Below are 27,122 nucleotides of genomic sequence, written 5' to 3' on the forward strand. Positions count from 1 at the left end.
TTTTTTTGGGAATAGCTGAGACCAAGGCTATGACCGTCCGGTTCGGAAGCAAATTGGAATAATTAAGTTTGAAAATATTTATGTTTTCAATGTTATGGTGTCAGGGTTTTGAAATTCAACATCGACTTACAAAGTGAAAAAATATGAAAAAAAAATACTTGAGTTGTAGTAAGAAATTTTCTAGTTTTTAAGGGTGCACTGTGGTGTATGAGTGATATTTTTGTTTACTACGGAACTATGCCTGAAATTTTAACAGAAAATCAGTAAAAAATTATTTCTATTATGGGTATCTCGTGATGGCATAGGTAAAAAGGATAAAAATGATTTTTTTTTTATTTTTTGTTTAAATACATGTGGAAAATGTATATTTCAAAAACTCTAATGGAATAAAATAATAGTTTTTTTTTAATCAAATTAAATGAAAATTTTTTCGAAAGTCTGATTTTGGCACATCCTTAGTGTATGGAATGGAATTTCAATAGCAACATTGTCAGAAATTAAACATTTTCCAAAATATTTTTTTGTTTTTTGAGATTCAAGCTGTTAAAGACTAGTTTTTAAGAAAGACGTCGTGGTAGAAATGAAACCTTAAAAAATCATTTTTCTTGAAAAAAAAAATTAGGTAGACCGTTAAAAATTCTGCAAATTTAAATTTTTACAATGCGCAAAAAGTATAAAAATTATGTATGTATCCAAAACAATCATTTTTCATGAAAAAAAGCAAAAAAAAAAAAATCTTTTTTTTCTTCTAACACCATTATATCCATTTTTTTACGACAACTTATAATAAATTTTATACCATCTTAAAGATTATTATTTCACTTTTTTTATGACGATTCAATCATATTTCTACGATGCCTACAAAAAAAGTTAGAATTTTTTAAAGGCAAACATTTCGAAATTTGAAATTGAGATGACGGTACTTTCCAGACTGGTGGCTGGTCATTGGCAACAGATCTCCACAGCTGGTTTGAGGTATTATTCAAGATTTTCAATTTAAGATTGTGTAACTTTTGTAGAGGACGTACCGTTATGTGCGATATATCAAATGAAAGGTAATATTATCAGCATGCGTATTAAAGTTAAATCAAATTTGTATGTGCTCTAGATCAAAAGATATATCGTGTTTAGAAAAAGAACATCTTATCGTTATCTCAAGATTTTTAATATAAAATTAATTGCCAGTTTGTACAGTTATAGGTCATTTAATTACCTATCTACAGTATAAATTTTATAAATTTCATTCATCTATCTATTAAAACAAAAAAGTTATAATCAATAGTTTTTTCCTGTCGCTTTTTCGTTTCATTGTGTTTAAAATCACTACGATACTAAAGAAGTTTTCACTTCAAAAACCTTCATATTTAACTTTAACCATTCTGGAAATAATAATGTATTTTTTTTAATGTTTTGAATAAAACCAAAATATTAAATTAGTTATTTTTTAGAATATATGAATAATGTGTTTATAGTGTTTATAGTTTTGCGTTTTCAGTATCTACAACAGGGAACAAACCCAAAATCCAAGAAGACGGTATTTTTCAAGATGGTGACATAAGCCTTACTTAAAATTATCATTATGAACACATCCACCAAACATTAAAGAATAATCAATATCTATTTAATTGAAAAATCCAGAAACACCGGTTTTCAAGTTGTACTTTAGACTAAAATAGATATTGCCTTCATTATATCTTAGTATAGAAAGACCTAGAGACAGGTAGATGGACAGACAGAATAAGTTAATCTTTTCTTCCATCAAAATGTCATTACAAATTTTACGTACTAGTGGGCGGTATAATTTTACATCTTTAACATAATTTCATCTCATTGAGCAATCAGCATAAAATACATAAATCTTTTAATCATGTCATCAAATATTTCTTTTTATAAATCAACTTCTCTCCAAAAACGATAAACCTTAAAGTCGTTTACCATTTCATTATAAACTTCAAATATACTAAAAAATGAAAAGGAAAAAAATCAATCACTAATAAAAAATCTAAGGCGCACTTATTCCCTCTTCTTGATGGTGATGCTGCTGACTTGGCATACCTACTTATGAGACTTTATGAACAAAAAAAAAAAAAATCTTATATAATCCCATCAACAGAGCAGAGCTTAAAGTGTAGTACGTTCCTACAAAAAACCAATATTTCAACATATTATTTTGAGTGGCCTGGATGTACCAAAAAAGGTATTAAACAAACAAAATGTTTTTATAAGACTTGTTTTAAGTTATAACATCAGCCCCTTTCTCCCGACCCTAAGACTAACCATCTTCTTCCTTTTTCTCCTACGACCAAATATTTGAATTGGTTATAAATCCCAAGTGCTCTTCTGGCAGTTACCTTTTGCTTTGACTCGACTCGTGTCGACTTGCCAGGAGGTTCTATACACAAACTACAAAAATAACATACCTACATAGCTTCTGGGGCTAAAAGGAGGGATATGGAAGTGAGGGCAGGGCTACATCTTATGTTTGGAGTAGGCTCATGCCCTTAGAACAACTGCAAGCCATATAATATTTTTCATGAAGGTCTCCCACATCCCATCACTATACTCTTCTTGCAAGAAGTCAAGAATCTGTGTAAATGAGGTCACTAACAACCCAAAGGCTACGAATAAAACATGCAAAAGAGGTTGTGCTCCTTGCTGCTTGATGGTATACTACTTCTTGTATTATTTTATGGGATTGCAGGATGGATGCGAGAGGGATGAAGGACGGACGGACGAACAACAACGACGACAACGATGGGTGATTTTGTTTTCTCTCATCTTGAGGCTCAAACTCAGTAAAAAAGACTGCCCTCTCTCATCTACCCTAGATAGTCTATAGACTTAAAGAACAACCAAACCCCTGCCTTCAGTATTATGCCTACACAACTTAAGTTCAATTTTGGTATACACCATTTGAAAGTGATTTAATATCGTAAGGATAATAATTTATTTTCGAAGGCAAAATTACAAGCATTACCCCGAGGTTTCCATACCAAAAATGCCTACGAGTATCTATCAGATATATTTTTGTAATAGAGAAAATATACACAGCCCCAGGAGGCCATTGAATCAATGTTCAGGAACTAATATAGAGGATCTTTCATATCGACGGTGGTGGTGGTGGTGCGAGACGAGATTGCTAGTGACTGAAATTCCATCGTTAGGGGAGAAGGGGTGTTATAAAATAATGGTGGGCGCTTTAAAGGTAAATGAGTGGCTAGCTTTGGTTTCTTGGACGGATTCCAAAAGGGTGGTGACATTAAACAAGAGGTATATGCGCACGTACATAGATACAATTAGGAAAGTCCTTAAAGTACCATTAAAAATCAATTTGTTCTAGAAAACTAGAGGTACCTTGTATAGGCTTGGGGAAGGCAGGAGAGAGGAAGTCGCATGAATGAATAAAAGCGACATAGAAAAAGATTGTCAATTATGTTGTTGTTCAGATGGTATACAAGATTATAAGCCTTAAGGGTGAATAATTTCGAGTAAGTTGAAGATTAGAGAAGGGATGGTGGTAAGAAACGAGAGAGAGAGGTTGGTGGTTAAATGCTTATCTTCTATGGCACATTGTGGTAAATGCGGAACATATTGTTTTGGGATGTTTTTCTAAGCTTTATATAAGTCTTTTCTTGTCTTTCTACCCAGGTTTATAGTATGTACCTACTTGAAATTTTGTATATTAAACCGATGCATATCTTTTAATATGCTAAGTCTATTGAAAATAAATTTCCAAGAAAACAGAGAGAGGTTAGAACTTTTCTTCAAACGAAATAATAAAAAAAAAAAATAATACAGAAACTGAAAGTCTTTATAAAGGATCTGTTCAGTTCAGTTCTGTAAATTAATTCTTAAAAGTTAAACGTTCTTCTCTATGCAAAGTGTGTGTATTCAAAGGTACTTTCCCTTTTTTTTTTGAAATTTTTGTTTGCAGTTGTTGAAAGGAAGTTGAGTTTTGTATTTATGTAAAATCTGAAAATGTTTTATGTGTGAAAATTGTTTCATAGAATTCTAAGAAGAGAAAATATAATTTAAAATTTTGAGTTGAGTAGGTTTAATTATTATACACGTGGTGCGGTTTCTTTTTGTTATGCTTTAGAGAAAGATTAAGTAATTTACTTGACTAAGTTTTCCTAACTCATAAGTTTGAGGATTAAACTCTAATCTTTAAATGGTTTAAGGGTCTTAACAATTTTTTAAAGGCTTTTTTTTAATTTACTTTTTTGTTTTATTTATTTTGTTTTCTATTTCTTTAAGGAATTATATGTACTACAACCTTATATGGTAGATTTGAAATACTATTTTTTTTTTTTTTTTTTTTCAAGAAACTTCAAAGACTGTTTTGAGTTATGATGTGAGTTACAGTGAGTAATCATTTGGACAGTCATTTTTCATTTAAGTAATCAACTTTTGAAACATTTTTCACCTTTAAAAGAAACATCTAAATTCTCTTGAACGATTATCAATTTATCAATTGAATCAATTTATCAATCAGATATCAATTTCAGTTTGATTGACTTTGCTGCAGGACGAATTTATTGTCTTAGCAAATTTCGGGAAACAGGAAAATTCCACCTAGAAAACAGAATTCTTTCCGATCAAATTTCCAATCATCTTTTCAGAAGTATACAGGGTGTCCCACAGTCACCGTCCCAAATGAAAACCATGGATACCTGAGATAATTTTAAGTGTAAAAACTTAAGAGGTAATAGAACCGTATTTTTTAAATCCGATTTACTCTGAAACTACTTATTCGATTTCAACGAAATTTTTTGTAAAAAAGCATTTATATAATTTCAATATAAGCCAAAAATAAAATTTTGAAAAAAATTATTTTTGGATTTTTAAAAAAATTTTGATTTTTTTTTTTTTTGAAAAATCAAATTTTCGAAAACGGGACATTGGATTTTTTTTTGAAGTTTTTAGATGTTAATTAGTGATTTCTACAAAATGGCATACCAATTTTTTTTTTAAACTTTTTTTCCAAAATGGTATTAATAAAAAATTAGTTTTTTAAAAAACGGCTCTAACGATTTTGAAAATTTTTTTTTCTAAAAATGCACCTTAAGATTTTAAATAAAACTGCATACTTGTTTCGGACGGCAATTTGATTTCAGATTTTGTTTTATTCCTTTAAAAAACGATTTTTAGGTTTTTTTTATTTTTTACCTACATTTCCCAAATTTCTATATAAAAAGTCTTAAAAATTTAAGCAACTTAAACTCTAAGAGCAAGTTCGTGCTTTCCAGTCGTGCATTTTATTTAAGTTGTTTTCTCACTTAAATATCATTTTATTCAAAAAACACGTTAATGAGTATTAATTTTTTTTGTATTATTATTATAAAAGCCCAGTTTATTTTCTTAAAAAGTAATTTCTGAAAGTAGGTTTTTTTAATACTTTTTAAGAAAATAAACTGGGCTTTTATAATAATAATAAAAAAAATTAATTCCATTAACGTGTTTTTTTGAATAAAATGGTATTTAAGTAAGAAAACAACTTAAATGTCTCTGTGTATTTCATGCCTTTAATTTCATAAAAGATTTCAGAAAAAGTGACAAGTTGTAATGTGACAACAGTCTTAAAAGAATAATACAAAATTCGTACATCGTAGATGAGGGATATTAAATTTTTTTTGAAAGAAAAAATCTTTATTATACGGTGAATGAAGAAAAAAGTTTAATGTGTTATTTTACGGTGAACGAAATTATACTTTTCTACTAGATTTTTGTATGCTGCATTTTAATCCAGAAAAATCTATATCGTCATGTTTTTTGAAAAGAATATGCATTTTGAAGTTATTTTGTTCTGAAAAACGTTAAGTCATCAATTTTTTTCTGAATTTAGATTCGAATTTATAACAATAAATATTGTCGTTTTAAATTCCAACCTCCTAACTATTATTTTCTATAATTATACATTCGAAAGCTCTCAATGCAAAAGAAGCAACTTCCAACCAAAAAAAAAAAAGGAAATTTACAAATTAGATTTAATTTTTTTTTTTTTTTTGAAAATTCAATTTTTTTCAAAGACATTAATTTATTGATTAATATTGAATTTTTATTATTTTAATTATCTAATGATATTAGTTAGTAAAAATGTATAGTGCAAACCTAAGCATATACATTACAAAACTATTTTTGAACCAACAAAAAATTACGAAAAAAATGTTCCACATACGCCACAGTGACCGTGTTAAATATTGAGCCTTACTACAAAAATGAAATTTTTGTGTTCTGATTAAAAAAAAAAAAATGAAAAACAAAAGCATTTACCGAGAAATTAATATATAGCCCTGACCATTTTCCTTTTTAAATAAAATTTTACTGTACTCTATTTAGTACTAGACGCCTTAAACTATCATAAGAGATTTTTGACGTATAATTATGGAATGCTGCAAAAGTATTTTATCAGTTATTTTTATGTGAGAAAATACGTCCAAATAATATTATTTACTATATGAAACGTTAACTTCTTGAATTTATCATGATACATGTCATTATAGGTACGCATTCAATATTCATTCAAAAATGGACTACGTTTCAAATTTTAAATATTCAATACTCGTCCAACTCATAATTAAGTTATATGAAGTGTTAATGTATACAGTATACCGATATACTCTTCTAAATAAACTTTGATTACAAATCAAATTACTATCAACTCTGAAATTAAAAAAAAAAATCCCTTCAAGCTTCACACACAGAACGAACGGCTGTTGCAGTAAATTTTGTTCTTGCAACTAATTTAGATGGCAAGAGAAGAGTGAAAACGAAATAATCTATTTACGAGCGCTACAGCTTAACACAATCGCATATATAACGTACGAAAACAACCTGCTAACAAATAATATCGTTCACAGTTAGCTGATATTTTCTGTTTTCATTTTCACATGATGACGACGATGATGGTTCTTTTTGGTCCTTTTGAATAAAATGTTTGTATATATGAACATGAACACTGTATAGTGGCTTTGGATAAATTTGTTCGTTGTTCTTGGTTCATCATTACGTTTTACGTTTGTTTTTGGAGAGAAAGCCCGCTAAAATCGTAAAATAAGGTTGGAGGTCGGAACCACGACAGCTATATACAAATATTCCTCCATAACTACTCTGAATCTGACATCCAGGTCCTGGGTTATTATGATTCTCTTGCTCGCCAGATGTGTCAGCCATTAGCTATTCGGGTAAGTTATATAGGCGTTTGTATACCTACCAACCTACCTACAAACAAGCTTCGTTGGTTGACTGGATCACAATTAAGTTATGAATATCAAAATATTTTCTCTGTCTGACATTCACGATATAGAGAGATATGGATGGTATTTTGTTTGTTTGTGTGTGTTTGTATGTTGGTCGTAAACTGTTTTCTCTCCATAAATACACACAGGACACTAAAGTATGCTCCTTATTATTAACTGACACAGCTTGAGGTGAGGTAATTGGATTTCACGTCGAAACATAACTGTATTATTGTACCTATACCAAATAATATAAAGCTTGAAGCTGGCTTTTTAGGTTAGATGGCAGGAAAATTGTTGCTTGATTTAAGTTGATTTTGTCTATATCACACTATAATACTCGAGGCTTTGAAATGTGCGAAAATGAGGCTGCTATTGGCCTTATTTTGGAAGCTTTGCATTCAATTTATTGGAACATCTTCTTTTGAATATTAGAGAGGCAGGTTCATATTCATTTAGTTATTATTATTTTTCAACGAGAGAGAATATTCACTTGAAAATAAATTTGTAAATTTAAACTTTAAAGAAAAATTGAGATTATATTTCTTAACACTGAAAAATGTTAGCTACGGTAATAGGACGATATAAGTTTGGTGTAGTTTTACAAATGGATTCGGAAGGAGTTAGATCTTGTTTGCTTGAAGAGACTGATAAAAAATACCTGTTGCAATTCTTTAGCAGAAATCTGCAGAAAGCTGTTCTTGAGGTTTTTAGAAGGATCAGTGACAGGAACAAAAAATAACGTGACGTACCATGGAATCACCTTTAACAAGTTGTTAAAATTCAAGAAAGTGCTCAAAGATTACGCCATGGATGATAAAAGTTTCGGTCTATTGATTGTATCCCCTAGAAACTATTTATAAACAGTAAAGCTATGTTTACACGGTCAACGAAATCGGTCAACGCGTTGACTCTCTGACGTAAAAATGACGTCACAATCTGTCCCAAGAAAGTCACGTTGTGTGATCGTCAACGAAAATTGTTGTCATTGCGTTGACGGGTACGATGACACTCGCGTTGACACACATTTTTGGGTCAACGCATTGACTATTTTCGATGACCGTGTAATCTCTCTGTCAATGCCATTGGGACGCGTTGACAGGGTTTTAGGACTGGGTGTCATCGCAATGACCCTGCCCCAGCGTTGACACGGCAGAATTTAATACCGTGTCATCGTTTTAGAATGACATTGTTTTTTGTATAGAAATATGATGAAAGTTGGATTGGGAAAATGTTTTGGAGGACGATTATTTGAATGGTGTACAGTTTTGGAGGGAGGGGGGATCTCATTTCACCTTTTGTTTTTTTTTTACAAAAAAAACTTTTTGGTATGGCCATTGCATCCATGTTGGATGCAAAATTTTTTTTTTGACAAAAAAACAAAAAAACCATTTGTATATTCTAAGCTACATTTTAAGACCATAACCATTAACATTGGGTGCGGCTTTCCTATGCTATAAGCGTTTGAAGGTGGCCATGTTGATTTTTTTTTCGATTTTTTTAAAATCAAGTGTCGAAACTTTTTTATTTTTTTTTTTCTAATTTTTCGACACAAATGTAGTAATTTTAAATTTGTATTTGTTCAGCAATCTTATCAGAATTAATTTAAAACTTTTATCTTAAAAGTGCATTGCGTATATCTCGAAATATTTACATTTCAATGCGACAACCTCAAACATATTTCCGTTTAATTTTTCTATGAGAGCTTTTTTCAAATCTCATTTGCTCCGCTTTTTTTTTACAAAATATTTTTGGAAAATTTAAATTTTTGCTTTGTGTCAAACAGTGTGATCAACAAAGTTTTGCGAGTCAACGAGTTGACACTGCTAAGTAAACGTCACGTTGATACACCTGCGCGTCAACGTAATTTAGGACAACATTGACGCAATAGTGTCAATCGTGTGATAGTCAATGTTTTATGCATTGACACTGTGAACGTTGACGGTGAGATGACAGAGAGAATATGGATTTTTTATTGACGTCAGAGAGTCAACGCGTTGACCGATTTCGTTGACCGTTTTCACGTTTGGTGGGATTTCAAATTAGCAGTTTCCCAGGATATTCTTTCCAATAGTTGAACCTAATTTAGAAGAAGAACTTAGAAAATGAATTTTCAACAGTGTTAAATCTTAAAAATCTTTTTTTTTTTTTTAATTCAAAAACTTTAATTTTTTATAAAAAAATATCAGAAAACGACAACGCTATTTTCTGTTATTATATTTTTTTTAGTTTAACAAAAATTCAGTTTTATTGATTTTTTGTTTTTATACACATAATGTGCCCTTAATTATGAATCATACAATCATTTTTTTCAATTCATTTAATTGTTCATTCAGTTAATTTTTCATTCAGTTAAAAACATAAGGAACAAATTTTTCGTTCAATTACAAATAAGTAAAAAGAACTTATTTGTAATTGAACGAAAAATTTGTTTCAACGATTTGTGTGTCTATTACAATGGTTAACAAAATTAAACTCTTTTTTTGTTGCCGAAACAAAAATATAGGTACTTTTCTGAAGGTTTTCGGTGTGCTGAATTCGAATCCGAATTCAAAAGCTCCGGTTTTTGAAATATTACCCTTAGAACATGCAGTACTTCGGACCTTATTCTTTTATATATGGAAAATTGTTTGAGCATATTTAGTAACGGTTTTTATAAGAACTATTTACCACCTTTTTAAATCTGTTTAAATCTTTCCGATATCTTTTTTACTGCCCGAGATATCCTCAGTTGTTTGGTATTTTTATAAATTTTATAACGTCATTATCTTCTTTATGATATATGAAGCCAAACCCACTGACTTCAGTTTAAGAAATCTCGGGCAATACAAAAGATATTGAAAAGATTTAAACAGGTATCGAAAGATGGAAAACAGTTCTTATAGAAACCGTTACTATATATGCTCCTTATACAAAAGAATAAGGTCCGAAGAACTCAAAAAAACTTTTTTTTTTGCGTTTTCTAACGGTAATATCTCAAAAACGGGAGCTGATTAGTTGTTTTTGACTTCGGATTCGAGTTCAGCACACCGAAAACCTTCAGCAAAGTATATTTTTGTTTCGGCAACAAAACCCTTGTAAACCAGTGTTATCAATGATTTTTAATTTTTTTTTTGTGCTGTTTAATATTAATATTTACTTAAATATGTGCTCAACTATTATCAATAACTAATTTAAACAAAAAAAAAAATCAAAAATGTTATTCTTGTGATTAATTTAGGCTGAAAAAAAGTAGTGTTTTAATTGTTTTCAGAATTCGAGTAGGGTTTCCGAGTCCTTTTTCATATTTAAGAGTTGGTACACGACATTTTTCAAAAAAAAAGAGCGTCAGCTTAAGTTAAAAGTATGTAGGTACTTTATTTTCGACCTTAAAGTATATACAAAATCATAACTTTTTTATCAAACAAGATTTTTGGAGTTTTGTTTTTGCAGCGTGTTAAGTTACCATTTTTTAATACATTTCTAATTAATGAATTATTTGCAAATTTTTGACAATGTTTTGGTTTTTTAATACCTATAGGTACCTATTAAAAATTTCCTTATAAAATCAAACTACAAAGATAGGTAAGTTTTAGTCATTTGAGTACAATTTTTACTCTAAAATAAGGTTGCTTTATAAAAATTCCCCTTTTTTTAAAGTGGAAACCCTATTTTCTTTTTCGTTTTCAGAATCAACTAATCTTTCATTTGACCTCAATTTTTACCTCTTACCCTATAACCGCATAAACTATTTGTCTAGCCTTTAAAACATTTGCCTTTAGTTGAGTATATCAATATTAATAACGTAATATGTCATTAACCTTTGCTTATTTCACAAGGCTAAACACAAGACTTCTTTTGTCTTGAAAAAGAAGGTACTTCTTAAAAATTCAATGACTTCATTAACAAATTTGCCATTATTCTCTTGAAAATAAGAAATTGAAAGAAAGCATAAAACAAGTATGACAGTCGCTCTTATCCTTTCATTTTATAAAAAAAAAAAACCTATAAAAGCAACCTTTAACCTTTTTTCCATCCGATAAGGATTCGGTACTTTTCTTAATTAAGCCAAATGTATCTAAATGTCTAATCGTGTCTAGGTTCAATTTATAACCATAAATTCAAATGTATTTGACACTAAACACTTTTCTCGACACAAAAGTGTCACACACAACAAACCAAAAAAAAAAAAAAAATAGATGTCAAATAAAACTCAATATGAGAATATTATAACATAAACGAATAAAAGGGAACGGTATAGGTTTAGATGAAGGTTTTGGCTCAATATGAAAGGAAAATATATCAACTCTATGAACATTGGACATGGGTTATATATCTCCGACCCTGTCTTTGTCCCTGTCCACCATCATTAATCATCATCTCCCCTTGTTTCTTCATCTTCTTCAATCCGGCAGCGGTGGTGGCGGCTGGCGGCAACTCTATGCGGGACTTTGTGTTTCTCTATAGTTCCACATAATGATTTTCTTGATAACAAATCTGCATAAATTTCTCTTCAAATTTGCATACAAATAATCAGAGAAATCTCTTCATGAAAACAGAGAGAGAGAGAAAAAAAAGGACATAGGTACCTATACCTACTAACTACCTATATTCATGGCAACGACAACATCAAATCAAGAAAAGGACAACGAAAAATTGAAGAAAAATAGAAAATTGAGTCGTTCACCGCTGCTGTAGCCACAAAACGAAACACCGCATAACAAGTTCGCTGACGAAATAACGACAACAAGGACGATGACGACTCAAACGACGACGTCAACATCCGTCGACATTCTGACGACAAACAAGGAACAAACATCGTTTTCTCTTACCGCCAGCTTGTTTGCCCTCAATTTGCAGCAAACGGGCTGTCTAAGTCCGATGCATTTGACTGTGGCCAGAACCAGGACTTTCTAAAAGGACACTGACGTGATGATGTCGTTCTGTGTTGTTGTCCTGCCACAAACCTACCTTCTCGCAAATGGAATTATAGTATTGGTCATTTTTGGGTTGTGCTTTCTTGTTGACAGCAAAGAAGCACACAACAACCTACCCCAACCATCATGGCTGTACTGGTCACTGATATGCTTTCATCCTTTTTTTTGCAAATATTTTCTTCGTGTCCTGTGTGTCCTTTAAAAAGATGGAAATGATATGCAATCGTTTTTTTTTTTGTTCTCGTCATCGTCCATCGTCGAGTCGTTTTTCTTGGTTCTAATGCATAAAATCAAAAGAAAATTCACGCGGAAAAGGCAAATAACAAGACTATTGACCGCAAAAGGATTAACACACAACAATGATGTAGCAAATTATAGGTACGTGTATTTCAGAGTCCTTTTTCCAAATGCAAATGGTCTGTGCGGTCAAAATGAAATGCACGACTTGTATCGGTTTCTCTCAAGAGTGTCTGGCATGTAAATGTAGGTAAAAGCTATTTGAGAGTATGATATTGGCCATGTGAGTAGGGGGGAAAGGGGAGTTGTTTTATTTATGATTCATGTTTTTCGTACGCTTGTTTGTTTTTCTTTTATTCTTGTTTTGAATATGAAACTGTAGAAGGGGAGTAATTCTGTATGTGTTTTCTTAATACGAGTACAAAGCATAATATTATGTCTAAAGCCAGAGAAACGGAAGGACCATCAGACTAAAAAACATGAAAAGGATATGCTTGGGGTCGAATGACATTAGGATATCTAATATAAAACACAAGAAGGTGTTGAGTTTGTTGAGTTATGACATTTAATTTGAATAAAACAAGCTTCTATCACATGCAGGTGTTTGAGACGTGACCATAATTTTTTTTTGTTTTGTCTTGTTCTTGGTATATTAGATGTATTCTTCTAAAGGTCCCCTTTCATAGATTTGTAAGTTTCTTTTGTGTCTGCGGTGAGGTATGATAATGATATAATATGGTGCATGCAGTTATGACAGGAAATTACATATTTTTTTGTGTTTTGTTTGCTTACCAGAAGGAGAGTACTTTGAGGTTTAATTTAACTTGAATTTTAGGTAAATATTATGAAAAGTATTTTTTTTCTTCATAAAATGCCATTAAATATGGCTTTTTTAATGAGAAAATAAAAATTTGCATGCATTTCCCAAAAATTCCAAAAACGACTTGTATTAATTTCTCTTAAATAATGATAGTCTTCAAGGAACAGATAACTCAATAAACTTGGTAAAAATCGAAATTTTTCAGCCCCACGTATTGGGCATTCCTATGTGAAGATAAGCGTATAACTTCGCTTAATGAATTTTATCAATACAAATACCAATAAATTGGTTTCAAGTTTTGGTCAGATAACGAGCATTTTATAACCATTTTTTAAATTCTGAACATTTTGTTATCATTTCTAAAATTTTATATGGGCACTGTGGCGTATGCGTAACTTTTTTTTCATCAAAAAAACGCTTTGGTAATATGCCATATTTTTTTCTAATTTTTGACAAAAAAACTGAAAATCAGCGAATAAAATATGTAGGTAATAAGTTTTCCCAACTCAAAATAAAAAATATTTCAAAATGCTTTTAGGTAAATTTTTTATCGATTATCAATTTGAAACTTTTTCACAAATTCTTGGGAGTTTTTTGAAGGCATAACTTCATTCAACTTAAACAGTGATAGATTTTTATGTTTTACAAATTTCAATTGGTTTTAATTTTTGTTCAACTAAACCTTTTTTTTTTTTCATTTTTAAAATTTCAATTTGATATGGTCACTGTGGCGTATGCGTAACTTTTTTTTCATCAAAAAACGCTTTGGTAATATGCCATATTTTTTTCTAATTTTTGACAAAAAAAACTGAAAATCAGCGAATAAAATATGTAGGTAATAAGTTTTCCCAACTCAAAATAAAAAATATTTCAAAATGCTTTTAGGGAAATTTTTTATCGATTATCAATTTGAAACTTTTTCACAAATTCTTGGGAGTTTTTTAAAGGCATAACTTCATTCAACTTAAACAGTGATAGATTTTTATGTTTTACAAATTTCAATTGGTTTTAATTTTTGTTAAACTAAACCTTTTTTTTTTCATTTTTAAAATTTCAATTTGATATGGTCACTGTGGCGTATGCGTAATTTTTTAAATAAAAAAATATTTCAAATACACCAATTGGTCATGTATGATCAATCTGGCATATTTACAATGTTTTTATTCTTTAATTTTAGAAAAAAAAAGTTACGCATAGGTACGCCACAGTGACCAACATAAAATTAAATTTTAAAAAATGATAAAAACGTGTTTCACAGCTGATCAAAGTTTTGTAGGCCATTAAGTAACCTCTGTTATTTATTCAGTTTACTTAGGAGACACTTAAGAGAAAATCTTTGTCTTAAAGAAAAATTGAATTAAGAGTTCCTTAAAAAAATCAGATTTTTTTCTCCAATTTTGCTAAAATAAACGACGTAACTCATAGTCAAAAAAAAAAAAATATAGTCAAACCTTACATTATTTGAATAAATTCTAGGCCATTTTTTGCCAAAAATATATTTCTCTTCATTTCTCAAAAACTTAAAAACCTATTTATGACTTTGTTTCTGATATTGATAAAACATAATAACTCAAAGATAAAGGATAACTCAATCATCCTACAATAAAAACCCATGAAATCGAATCATCAACTTTTTGACACATACCAATTTCCCAAAAAACATATTACTTGAATTTATGTAATTTTCAAAACATATGTCATACTCAATCTATACAATCTATTTCACATTTATTATATGTATCTATCCCACAAAAATACTCACTTTGGAAACCATGATCCATCATTGCTTGTAAATCGATCTACGAAATTGTGCAATGAAATTGCTGATATATCATTCAATCCATAGTAATGTGTCAAATTGTATTCGGGTATCCAATTGGGTTCACCCAATGTATTTGCCAAAGCTAGATCCAGATAATATTGTGTATAATCCAGGACCTACAAAAATAAAAAAAATTATCAAACAAACAAAACTCAATGAATCAATAAATAAAGAAATACATAATCTTAAACTAACTCATAAATTTTATATTTTTTGCCATCAGCTTTGGATATAAAATTAAAAAAAGCAGAAAGTCAAATAACAAAAAAAAAAAAAAAAAAAAAAACACACACAAAACAAAATCGATAAAACAAGAAAAAAAAAAAAGTTCAAAAATAGTCCGAAACGATGATTGTGTCATAAAGTTTTGAAGTCTCAAAAATCAATATAAATCAAAAAGAACAGCTACTATATAAACTGGGATAAATAATACATAAAGTTTAGAAGCAGCCCACTTTCCATCACTACACCAAGGACGACAAAGGACAAAATACAAAACGAAGAGATGATACTGACCTGGCCTGAATCCGTATCGAACTTGTATAACCGCATTGCTGGATTATTGGATCCGACGCTCATTTTCCTTGGTGTAACAGATGGTGAAATCATCATCCATGACACTGGCTTTCCTGTAAAATACCCAAAGAAGAAAGGAAACTGTTATTAGAGTAACTTTTTTGGAATTTGTAGGGAGGCAGGATTATGGTGGGGTGGGGTTTAAAAAACTTTGCGTGATAAAATATTTGAAGGAACCGAAAGACCAAAGACGAACGAGTACTGATGGAGAAAGCAGAATTAATGCTTCGCACTCAAAATGGTATTAAAGCAATTTATCCAACCCCCTCTCTGTGTCCCTTCATCATTGCTCTACCAAAATTCACAACCATCAAACATCTCTCTTCCACAGGATACTATCGAAACACAGGAAGAAGAGAAAGTAAAAGTGGCGCCCACTGCGAGGGCTGTCAATGTCACAACCAAATAAACGCAGTGACCCGAAATTTTTGGCAATCCTTATATCCTCCATTGAAAATTCAGCCAGCCTCTCTAAATCCACAAAAGCTGACTGCTGCTGGCTGGATCTGATGCCTGGCCAACCGGAATGGTGAACCCTGTTGTTAGTGGTGTCGGGGTGTGTTGGTTGATGGTGTGAAGAAGAATATGCATAGGTATTTTAGAAACAAGGAACAATTTCGGCAACACTTCATGATGAATTAATTAAATATCCTTCTTCGACCAAAAATTGTATCACAACTCACAGCCAGCGCACAGAGTGGCTGCTGATGGAAGTGATGGCGAGGAAGAAGCAGAAAGATATTTCGTTATGATCACGTGGAAATTAAATTAAATTTTTCTTTATATCCCGAAACCACCCTTATTTTTTTTTTGTATTACCTTAACTTTTAATTATTTCCTCAGTGTTCACCTCTGTAGTCCAACCAAAAATATCCGGAATTAAAATTCCATCGGTAGAAACGGAAAAGGAGAGTATTTAGCAGGAAAAACCATGTGGTAAGAGTTGTTAACCCCATACTTTGGGTGTCAGGCAAAATTCTACAGAACCCGAGCACAGATTTCGACCAAAAGAAAAATATTTCTCGCACGTGACAGATGACCCCTTGAAAAGTTATATTGGACTGCCAGGGATGGGTGGGGTACCGTCGAAAAGCTGAAAAAGGAAGTAGCATGTTTAATACTCTAGAAACATTGTTGGGAGATATCAACCCCTTATTGTGTAGTAAAGAGGAACAAATAAAATTAAAAAAAAAAAAAAAAAAACAACCATTGAGTTGGGTATTTCCGGTACATTGGTGTGTATGTATCACCGTGTCGGTCGTCATGGCCATAGAAGAAAAAAGGAAACTTTATTGGTCTACAACTATGTGGTTGCACGTTTTTCGATTCATCTGCCACAAACACACTATACGTTGACAGGGGTATGGTTTATTATGACATTATTAATATTAAATTAAGAAATCTGAAGAAAACCAAACATGAACGACCATAATAACTCGTGCAAGACGGTTATAAGCTTAAAAAATAAAATGCACGACTGGGGCCGCACGTACTTGCTCTTATGATAAAAGTAGCTTTTATGTCAAAGATTTAGAAAAAAATAATTTTGAATTAGTTAAAATTTGATTTTTTTAAGGAATTTCATAAGAAATACAAAAATACGAAATTATTTTTTTTTTTGTTTTTCTTACGCCATATTTTTGTTACTCGTGTTTTTTTTGACAAAAACAAAAAATGCAATTAGCTACATATATTAAAATCACTTAAAGCATTATGTATGTCAAATTGTAATAACTCATTAACGGTGTACGGGAAGAGCCGACATCAAAGATTAAAAAAAATGTAAAGTCATATTTCCATTATCCGTATTTTTTGAGAAAAACTAAAAATGCAGTTACGTTAGATTTACGTATAACATTACTTGTGTAAAATTTAATCGAAATCGTTAGAGTCATTTACGAGAAAATTGCAATAACTCCATTTAGATGTACGGGAAGAGCCGACATCCGCGATTTAAAAAAGAGTTAATGTCATATTTTCACTATCCGCATTTTTTGAGAAAAACTAAAAGCGCAGTTATGTTAGAACTGCAAACAGCATTACGTATGTTAAATTTAATCAAAATCGTTAGAGCCGTTTTCGAGAAAGTTGCAATAACTCCAAAACTTTGTATGGGAGGTATACGTTTAAAGCGAGATATTAAAAAACAAAAAAAAAACAACCTTGGAAATTACAAAAAAATCATCTGTACCAAATTTCAAGAAAATCCCTCAACCCGTTTAGGCTGCAGCTTCATGTACAGCTTTTTGTGACGACGCACCGACGCACCGACGCACCGACGCACCGACGCACAGACCGACGGACGTCATGACGAAAACCACTTTTTCGGACTTCTCCATCATCGTAATGTTAGTTTTGATTAAAACCTCGAATTTTTTTTTTTACACGAAACCAATACTTGCCCTATTGAGCAAGTAAAAAATACAACAAAAACTTGGAAAATTGTTAAAAATGTGGTGGTGACCTTGAGGAAACTCAATGTATCAAATGTTTTTTGGAATTAATTTTTTTTTTTTTGAAATTCTAATTCTGATATTAGATTTTTTTAGAAATCTGCTGATGGCTCTTAGAATAATAACAATATTAAAGCAGAAAGATTGAATATTAAGATACTTAGAAGCCGTTTGCTGAAATGAAACTTAAGGATTTAAGTTCTACATAAAATCTTATGTGACAGTTTTTGCAGAGGAAAAAGCAGAGAATAAGAGTTTATGTTTTACTTAAATATTTAAGTTTCAACCTTCCTTGAAGTAATTATTAAACAGAAAAGGAAAACTTCTTAAGAACATACGGTTCGTAGCTCTGATTTTAGGTAGAGTTGTTGAATATTGTTAAAAAGCCAAAAATAGACTAGGTATATAAGACTAAAAAAGGGTGCAAAAAAGTGCATTTCACCAATTATAATTTAATTGCACTTCGGTATTTGGAACAAAAGGGAAAAAAGCTTTTAGTTTTGGAGCATAAGATAGACATTATGAAGCCAAAATCAGGTCAATTTTAAGGACTAAAATTATAAAAAAATAACCGAAATTCTGCTTCCAAAATCGAAAAAGTTTTTGAAATTGACTTATCAATTCCCAGCTTTAATGATCTGTTATAGAATATATCTGGGAGATTAAAGGTTGCTGTTGTAGGAAAAAAATTTAGTGGAAAAATTTTATTAGAGAAATTCCGTTTCAATTTTTTTCGGCGTGATTTCTTCACGAAAAATATTTTCTTAAAAGAATTTTTGCTTTTTTTTCTGCCAAATTTTAAATGCTGATCTTACCTAATCAAATAAAATTTTAATTCAATCTGAAATCTCAAAAACTACATTTTAACTTGTGGAAAACATTATATCAATGGCAACTAGGTATTTTAGTCCGGAAGAATTTTTAATATTTTTTATGTCAAAACAAAACTCAAAAAAAAAATGTGTGTTTTTGACTTGTGACACTTTTTAACTCCATGTGCCTCTTAGTACTTCAGCTGCTAAACGAGAGCAAAAATTTGTTAGTAACATAGAAAATCTCTAATACTCAATTTCTCAATTTGGCTTTGATAGATCTTACAACAGGGTTGCCGTTGAAGATAAATGTGAGAACCGACGACAGTGAAATTCAATTTTCTTTCCTTAACAATAATGATTTTCAAGCTTCTTTAAGTTTCAGCCAATTTTCTTCGGAACAGAACAATTTATTGTGGTACATTAATGGAGGCTATCTTGACCATGAAAAGAAGAATTTTAACTTGGTCATATTCGCATGTTCTTTGAGAAAAAAAAAAAGATTAAGGGCCAGTTAAAGGTTATAATTATTTGAATAAATGAATAGACGTCCCTTTCTTCAGAAGAAATCAAATGGAAAAGTTAAATATATACGCTAAAAAAATGTTTTCGTAAAAATTATGCAAAAGAGCAAATTTTTTTCAGATTTTAAAACTGATAGTTTCAAATTGTTCAAAATTTTAACATGAAGAAAAACAGTCCATAGCTGATTTCCAATAAATTGTTGGTGTTTAAAAATGTGTTTAATTTCTTCTGACTGCACTTCTAAGTCTCACAGAAACACAACTATGTACTTTTTGCTGAGATCAGAGTAAGTTCAAAAACTTCTATTAATTATTCCCATGACGAATTCGTGTCCAGATACCTTTAGTAGAGTAACTAAAGCAAATTATAAGGGAACCCGGCCGAACAGCTCTGATTTTGACGATTTTTTTTTTCAAACGTAGGTAATTAAAAATACTTTAAAGTCTATAGATTAAAAATTGCCGGTGTTGCCGTATTGTTCTTTTTTAAATTAAAATGAATTTTTTTTTAACAAAACCAATTTTTTTGCTTAAATTTCATAAAACAAATGATAGCAAAAGATACTCTAGGTAATTTAAGGAAAATATATAAAAGGCAGTAAGGGACAATCTTCCATCGTTTAAGCGATAAATGCAATTTTCTAACATTCTGACCTCAAACACAAAAAAAATATTTTGAAAACAACGGCAACACCTACAATATTTTAAAATACGTTTTTAAAAAGCCAGAAGCTCATTCTTATCTCTTAAATTTAAATCCACTAAATTTAATCAAAACTTTTTGAAAAAATGGTCCTCAAACTCAGAATTAAAAAAAAAAAACGTTATTAGAAAAATTTAAAATGACTTTTTTTCCAAACTTTTTCTAATAAAATATGAATTTATTTAAAAAGAATTTTTGGCCATAAATATTATCAGTTGAATTTCGAAGCAAAAAAGGTAAAATATATCACACTTTTGAAAAAAAAAAAAATGAAAAATTACTTCAATTTCAATGGTTTTTTTATTAAAACTGAATGTTTGCATTGAAATAATTAATTTTCTCAAAGACTGTGGTAAATAGGAACTTAAAATTTTTGCTATTTAACTTTCAACAGTAAGGGTTATTAAATGAATAAAAAATAATTTTTTGTTTAGATGTTGAACTTAAAAAAAAAAATAAGTTACATATTTTTTTAAAACTTTTATTAAAAAAAGTTCTTCGAAAATGAAATACTTTTTAATTTTTTTCATAAACCGTAATACATATTGACATTTCCTTTTATAATTTGAAATCATAATAAATGCGGCCAAAAAAAATTGAAAATAAATGCATTTTATACTACGACCAAGTTTAAAAACCGACATGTTAAAATTTTTTCAATAATTTTTTTTTTTTCAAAAATCTTAGTTCAATTACCATTCTTTCAAAAGCCGTTCATTCAATTAACTTAATTTTAATTTAACATATATTATGACTAAGCTTCTAGCTTTTAAAAAATGTATATTTGAATATTGTAGGTGTTGCCGTTGTGTTCAAATATTATTTTTTTGTGTTTGAAGTCAATAAGAAAATTGCATCTATCGCTTGAACTATGGAAGATTGTCCCTCACTCCCATATATTTTTTTTCCTTGAATTTCCTAGACAATCTTTTGGCATCAATTAATTTATGAAATTTAAGAAAAATTTTGAAAAAAATTTGTTTTTGTTCACAAAAATCTTCAATTAAATTTAAAAAATCAAAACGGCAACACCGGCAATTTTTAATCTATAGACTTTAAAGTATTTTTAATTACCGACGTTTGAAAAAAAAGATCATCAAAATCTAAGCTGTTCGGCCGGGTTCCCTAATATTGCCAATTTTTGAGCTTTAGTTACTCCACTACTTTATCTAAAGTTCAACCATAAGTTTCTGTTAAAAACTAAGAAAAAAAAAATGAAGAATCCTTCAAAATGCATTTCTTAAATTTTCTCTTCAAAATATACAAAAAAAAAGTCCTTAAACGAAAATTATTTCCCTCAATTCAAATTCGATGCAAAATATTTCCCTTCGTTCAAACTCAAAGAAGGAAAAACTTATGAAACCGTAAGGAATTCAATTTATTTTGATAAATGATTTCCACTAAACAACCAAAACAACCGTCATCGATTTTACTATAGCTAGTCCCCGTGCATAAAATACATATATAGCTAAAACATAATTTCTGACTTCGACACATTAAACAATCCGTAAAGTACTAAAGTATAAAATATATAGAGGTATGTGGTGTAGAGGTTTTCATTTATAGAGTACATCTCTATATGCCAATATATAACATTTTACAGGATACAAACAGGGGCGGACTGGCCCACCGGGCAACCGGGATTTTTCCCGGTAGGCCCTCGGGCAAGAAGAAAATTTTTAAAAGCACTTGAAATTCTATTTTGTAAAAGAAAACTTTCTCATAAAATGCTCGGTCGCTAGTCAATATAAACATATTGTGGCCTCCTATAAATCTTTCGGGGTCCACAGAATTATTTTTGTGCCCCTTTTATTAAATGTAGGCCCCCTATAGATCTTTGAAGGCCCACCGAACTTTGTTTATGGCCCTTTAGTCAATGTAGGCCTCCTTTCGTTCTTTAAAGGTTCACAGAATTATGCTTGTGGCCCTTTTAGTAAATGTAGGCCCTCTATAGATCTTTGAAGGCCCACCGAATTTTGTTTGTTGCCCTTTATTAAATATAGGCCCCCTATAGATCTTTGAAGGCCCACCGAATTTTGTTTGATTTTGTTTGTGGCCCTTTAGTCAATCTAGGCCCTCTTTCGATCTTTCAAGGTTCACAAAATTATGCTTATGGCCCTTTTAGTAAATGTAGGGGGCCTCCTATTGATCTTCCGAGGTCCACAGAATTATGTTTGTGGCCCTTTTATTAAATGTAGGCCCCCTATAGATCTTTGAAGGCCCACCGAACTTTGTTTGTGGTACTTTAGTCAATGTAGGCCTCCTTTCGATCTTTCAAGGTTCACAGAATTATGCTTGTGGTCCTTTTAGCAAATGTAGGCCCCCTATAGATCTTTGAAGGCCCACCGAATTTTGTTTGTTGCCCTTTCATTAAATGTAGGCCCCCTATAGATCTTTGAAGGCCCACCGAATTTTGTTTGTGGCCCTTTAGTCAATGTAGGCCCTCTTTCGATCTTTCAAGGTTCACAGAATTATGCTTGTGGCCCTTTTAGTAAATGTAGGGGGCCTCCTATTGATCTTCCGAGGTCCATAGTATTATGTTTGTGGCCCTTTTATTAAATGTAGGGCCCCTATAGATCTTTGAAGGCCCACCGAACTTTGTTTGTGGCCCTTTAGTCAATGTAGGCCTCCTTTCGATCTTTAAAGGTTCACAGAATTATGCTTGTGGCCCTTTAGTCAATGTAGGCCTCCTATGGATCTTTCGAGGTCCAAAGAATTTTGTTTGTGGCCCTTTAGTCAATGTAGGCCTCCTATGGATCTTTTACAATAATTATTTGCCTTAGATACTCCACTTTAAAGTTCCTATCGATATGCATCCTTTTGAAGTTTTTTAAATTAAAATATTTTTCTGTTCACATTGGTCGTTTATTACTCAAGATATTGCCCGAATGGGTACTAACTATGCTGGGAAAAAACAACGACATCCATCCATCGTAATTTTTTGTAAAGTAATTTCCGAGACCCTTAGGTCAAAGCATATAAGAAAATAAAATGCACGGACTGGGTCGCACTTACTTGCTCTTGTAGTTAAAAGTATCTTTTTCTTAACCCTCTACTGCATTAATTAATATTAGCGGACGAAAAAATTAAAAAATGCTTTACCTGTGTTCTTTGGGTTGTTTCAAAACGGTTTTCATTAAAAAAATTTTTTTAAATTAATTTGTTTAAACAATTTGTTTATAAGCTAAATTTGGCTTCGTATGCATTAAGGGGTAAGAAATCTTACAAATTTTATTTATTCAGAATATGTAAAAAATACAATTAAAAACATCAAAAGATAAATATTTATCATTTAAAAACAAAATAAAGTAAAAAAAATACATTGCATTACAAAAGGTTACGAATTAATTCAAATTTGGCTCATTTTAAGACATGGAACCGAGAAAAGCAATTTGTCTTCGTCCTTTTTAAACATTTCTTCTGGTTCACATTCTTTCCACTGTCGAAGTTAGTCTTGCTCCAACATTTTCACCCACTCCCAGATCTTGCAAAAACTATAAAGTAATAAAATGATTAAAAAATATTATAGGTGAGCCCCCCTCCCCAAAAATTTTAAAGGTTATGCCGCTGGAAATGGGGTGAACATGAGAAAAATGTCTCTAAAGGCGAAGGGGCTCCATTTCTGAAGCAAAACATAACTTCCAAGCAAAATAACAATGTAAAGAAATAAAATTTTCCAACAAAAAATTTAACAAATTGTGTAGATTTACAACCCCTTAATGCATACGAAGCCAAATATGGCTTCCGTACTTTTTGCCCTCCCAAGACCAGGCCAATAATTTTTTTTCAACAAAAATTGGTTCATAGCTTACACAATTAGACAATCGATCAAAAATAAATTTTTAATTCCGCTTTACTTTCGAAACAAACGCAGTAATTAACACTTAAAGTATGAATGTATTCTACATTTTCGATTTCAATGCACACGACTGATCGACTCACCTGTGATCATAAAATACACCTTTATTTTGTGTCGGACACACGCAAAAACTATCTCTGGGTTCTCAGAAACTTAAAGAAGAGGATTGTATTTAATCTTTAACATTTTTTTGTGACAGAGAAGAGAAAAGTGCATACAAACAGACAAAACCATATTTGGCTTCGTATGCAGTGGAGGGTTAAATATCTATTGGAAATTTAAGATTTTGTTAAGTTCCGAGAAAAAAAAAAATAAAAAAAATATAAAGTTAAAAAATTAAATTTAAAATAGAAACATTTTTTAAATTTAGTTTTCCATTTTTTTGATGAAATATAGAAACCTAAAAAATATGACAATTTTACTGAACAAAATTAGGGAAAATTAAAATTTGATATTTTTAAGGAATTCTATAAGTAGTCAAAATAAATAAAATCTGTTTTTGTAATTAATTAAAGACCGTTTTAAATGATCTTTTACACAAAAGATCTATGCTATTTGATGAAAAGGAACTTTCAGAAAAAAAATTCGAAAATCGTTAAAACCGTTTTATAAAAAAATAATTTTTTATATATAAAATTTTTCTAAGATGTTTCAAAAAATATAGTTGGTATGCCATTTATAAGAAATAAAAAACGAAATTTCGATAAAATTCATCAACCCGTTTTCAAAAAATCGATTTTTCAAAAGACAGGTAGGTGCCGTTAGTTTTGGCCCTAAAAAAATTAACTTCCAAGTTTGAAAAAAATCGCTCCATTAGTTTAGGCTATAACTCGCGGTACTTACAGACGGACAGACAGACCAGAATAGCGGGACCCACTTTTTTAGCATACTCTATCATCTTAATGTCATGTCTGATTGTTATCTCAAGTCCGATTATTTTTTCGAATCCTTAACTTGCCCAATACCAATATCGCAAGTAAAAATGTCAATTTGTCTTCACCTTTCGAGACAAAGCGGGACCAGTTATAAAATTGAATTTAATATAGCCACGGAATTCGTTAGAACATCATTTTTTAGATAATTTTATTGTGAATAAGACTGTCTTTGGCCATTTTTGGTTAAAATGAGTAAAAATGGAGCTATTAAATATAAATGGTACCAACCTCTTCCAAGATGGCGGCTGCTTTCGACATCCTACCATCCCAAAAATTGACTTTTATGATAAGACATTCACCCAAATACATTCCACGAAAAAAAATTAGTCCTGCGAAAAATGCGATTTGATTTAGTAATTTGCCTGGGCTATAATATAATTCTAGAACGTTGTGTTGAGATCAAATAATAATAATAACATTCTACATTAGTCAAACAAATTAATTTTCGATTAGTATTTGTATTTTTGGAAGAGGTGGACATTTATAAAAAGTGACATTCGATATATTGATATATAAAGACCTTATATTAGATATATAAAGAATACATATTTTCTTTTGACTAAACTGAAAGTAAAACCCACTTAACGTTTTAAAATTAATGTTATATAACTTAGCCCTGTAAATTTTTTTTATTTTCAATCACTCAAATAAATTGATCCGCCTGTTCACAGATTATAGATTAATAAACGTGAAAAAACTTAATATCAAGAAACAGTTTCTGCATATCAACTTTTCTTTTTAAAAATTTTAAAAGTGAATTATGTATTTGTGGCCCTTTTCCTTAAAGTCCCGGGAGGCCCTTTGAACCCCAGTCCGCCCCTGGATACAAATGGAGTGTTTTCTTGTCTTGAATGTGCCACACCACCCAATAATCATAAAAGCACAAAACGAAAAGTAGTCGAAGAAAGAAAAAAACAAAAATAAAGGACTTCCAAAGGACATAAAACAAACAAACCCAGAATCATTAATCTTATAAAAAACACCTGGTATTTGTGTTTGAAGCAATCCACTTTTCTTAGCTTTTTACGCTTATAGATTGTATACACACACAAATACACACATTGATATAGTTATAGGACAAGAGGTAAACTGATGATATCCTTCTTTTTCTTGTGTTGTATATGCGAGATCTCTTCTGAAGAAAAAGAAGACCCGTTAAGGGGATGACGATAAATTAGCTTAAAAGCTACAGATAATTCAATTTATTTCTCCATCTTCGGTTCCAAAAAAAAAAAAAGAGGATCGAAAAAAAAATGCAAATCGGATAAAACTACATAGCATCCCAGGCAACAGGAAATACAAGGACTACAAACTTTTTACAAAAATCGACCTCGAAATTCAATACCTACCTACGAACCGGAGAGAGAGAAAAAAAAATTCGATATCTCTTTGTGTTAAAAAAAAAATAGGAATGAGTCGCAGGACACCATTTCGCATAAAAAAGGAAAGCTTACACTTTGTATTAGGTTTGGGAGGCTAAAAGGATAACGCCTTATCTCTCCTTTTTTTTGTAGGTACTCTGGGATGCTATAATGTTGTTGATATATGTTTCACTCGAAGACATTCCTTACCTTTATCATCGTAGATAATCCTAAACGAGTCCGAATGCAAATGTCCAAAAAACTGACCCTGAATAATTGATGAATACTTGCGAATGAGTTCCAAATATCGCATGTTGTTGCTCTCGGTGAAGGTTGTATGTCCATTTTGTTGGCTACCAACGTGTCTTTCATCCGATCCGGGTGGTATATGTCCCACAATATAGACCTGAGGGGGATGAGAATAAGAAAAAAAAAAAAATAGAGATGAAAATGAAAACCAATCTAAATGTTAAGATACATGGAAATATCATAAAAAATAAACGAGTCAGAAAGGAGCGAAATCGTATTGAAAACGAGGTGAAATAGCAAATGTATATAGAACTGTCGTACACGTAAGGAGGTAGGCACATATCATAAAATGGAAACAGAGCTATCAAGTAGGTGGAAGAACCTATGGAATTCGATTCAATTAAGGGAATTGGAAGGTTTCGGATATCATGTTTTTTTTTTTGGTGGATTGGTTATGGGAATGGGAATAAGGTAAAAAAGACTTATTAAAGGGCCATTTGTGCCAGAAATTGATATTAATATATGATGTGCCTATGGTATGAAAAATAATGTTTGAATTCTGGTACTTGGCCACAAGTATCCCTTGACTAATTCAGATATTGAAAAGCACCTAATAG

General features: G+C 30.8%; 1 protein-coding gene across 3 annotated transcripts in view; it reads right to left on the reverse strand.

The window, feature by feature from the left end:
- The window catches only part of LOC129912198 (uncharacterized), a 254,318-nt gene that overhangs the window by 9,591 nt on the left and 217,605 nt on the right, over positions 1 to 27,122 (reverse strand). For all 3 annotated transcript variants that reach the window (XM_055990344.1, XM_055990345.1, XM_055990346.1), the window contains 3 exons: positions 26,467 to 26,662; positions 15,550 to 15,662; positions 14,974 to 15,149 (listed from right to left, as the gene is read on the reverse strand). In XM_055990344.1, the coding sequence (XP_055846319.1) occupies positions 14,974 to 15,149; positions 15,550 to 15,662; positions 26,467 to 26,662 (485 nt within the window). The remainder of the gene's footprint in view (positions 1 to 14,973; positions 15,150 to 15,549; positions 15,663 to 26,466; positions 26,663 to 27,122) is intronic.

The sequence above is a fragment of the Episyrphus balteatus genome, chromosome 2, assembly GCF_945859705.1.
Source record: "Episyrphus balteatus chromosome 2, idEpiBalt1.1, whole genome shotgun sequence".
NCBI lineage: Eukaryota > Metazoa > Arthropoda > Insecta > Diptera > Syrphidae > Episyrphus > Episyrphus balteatus.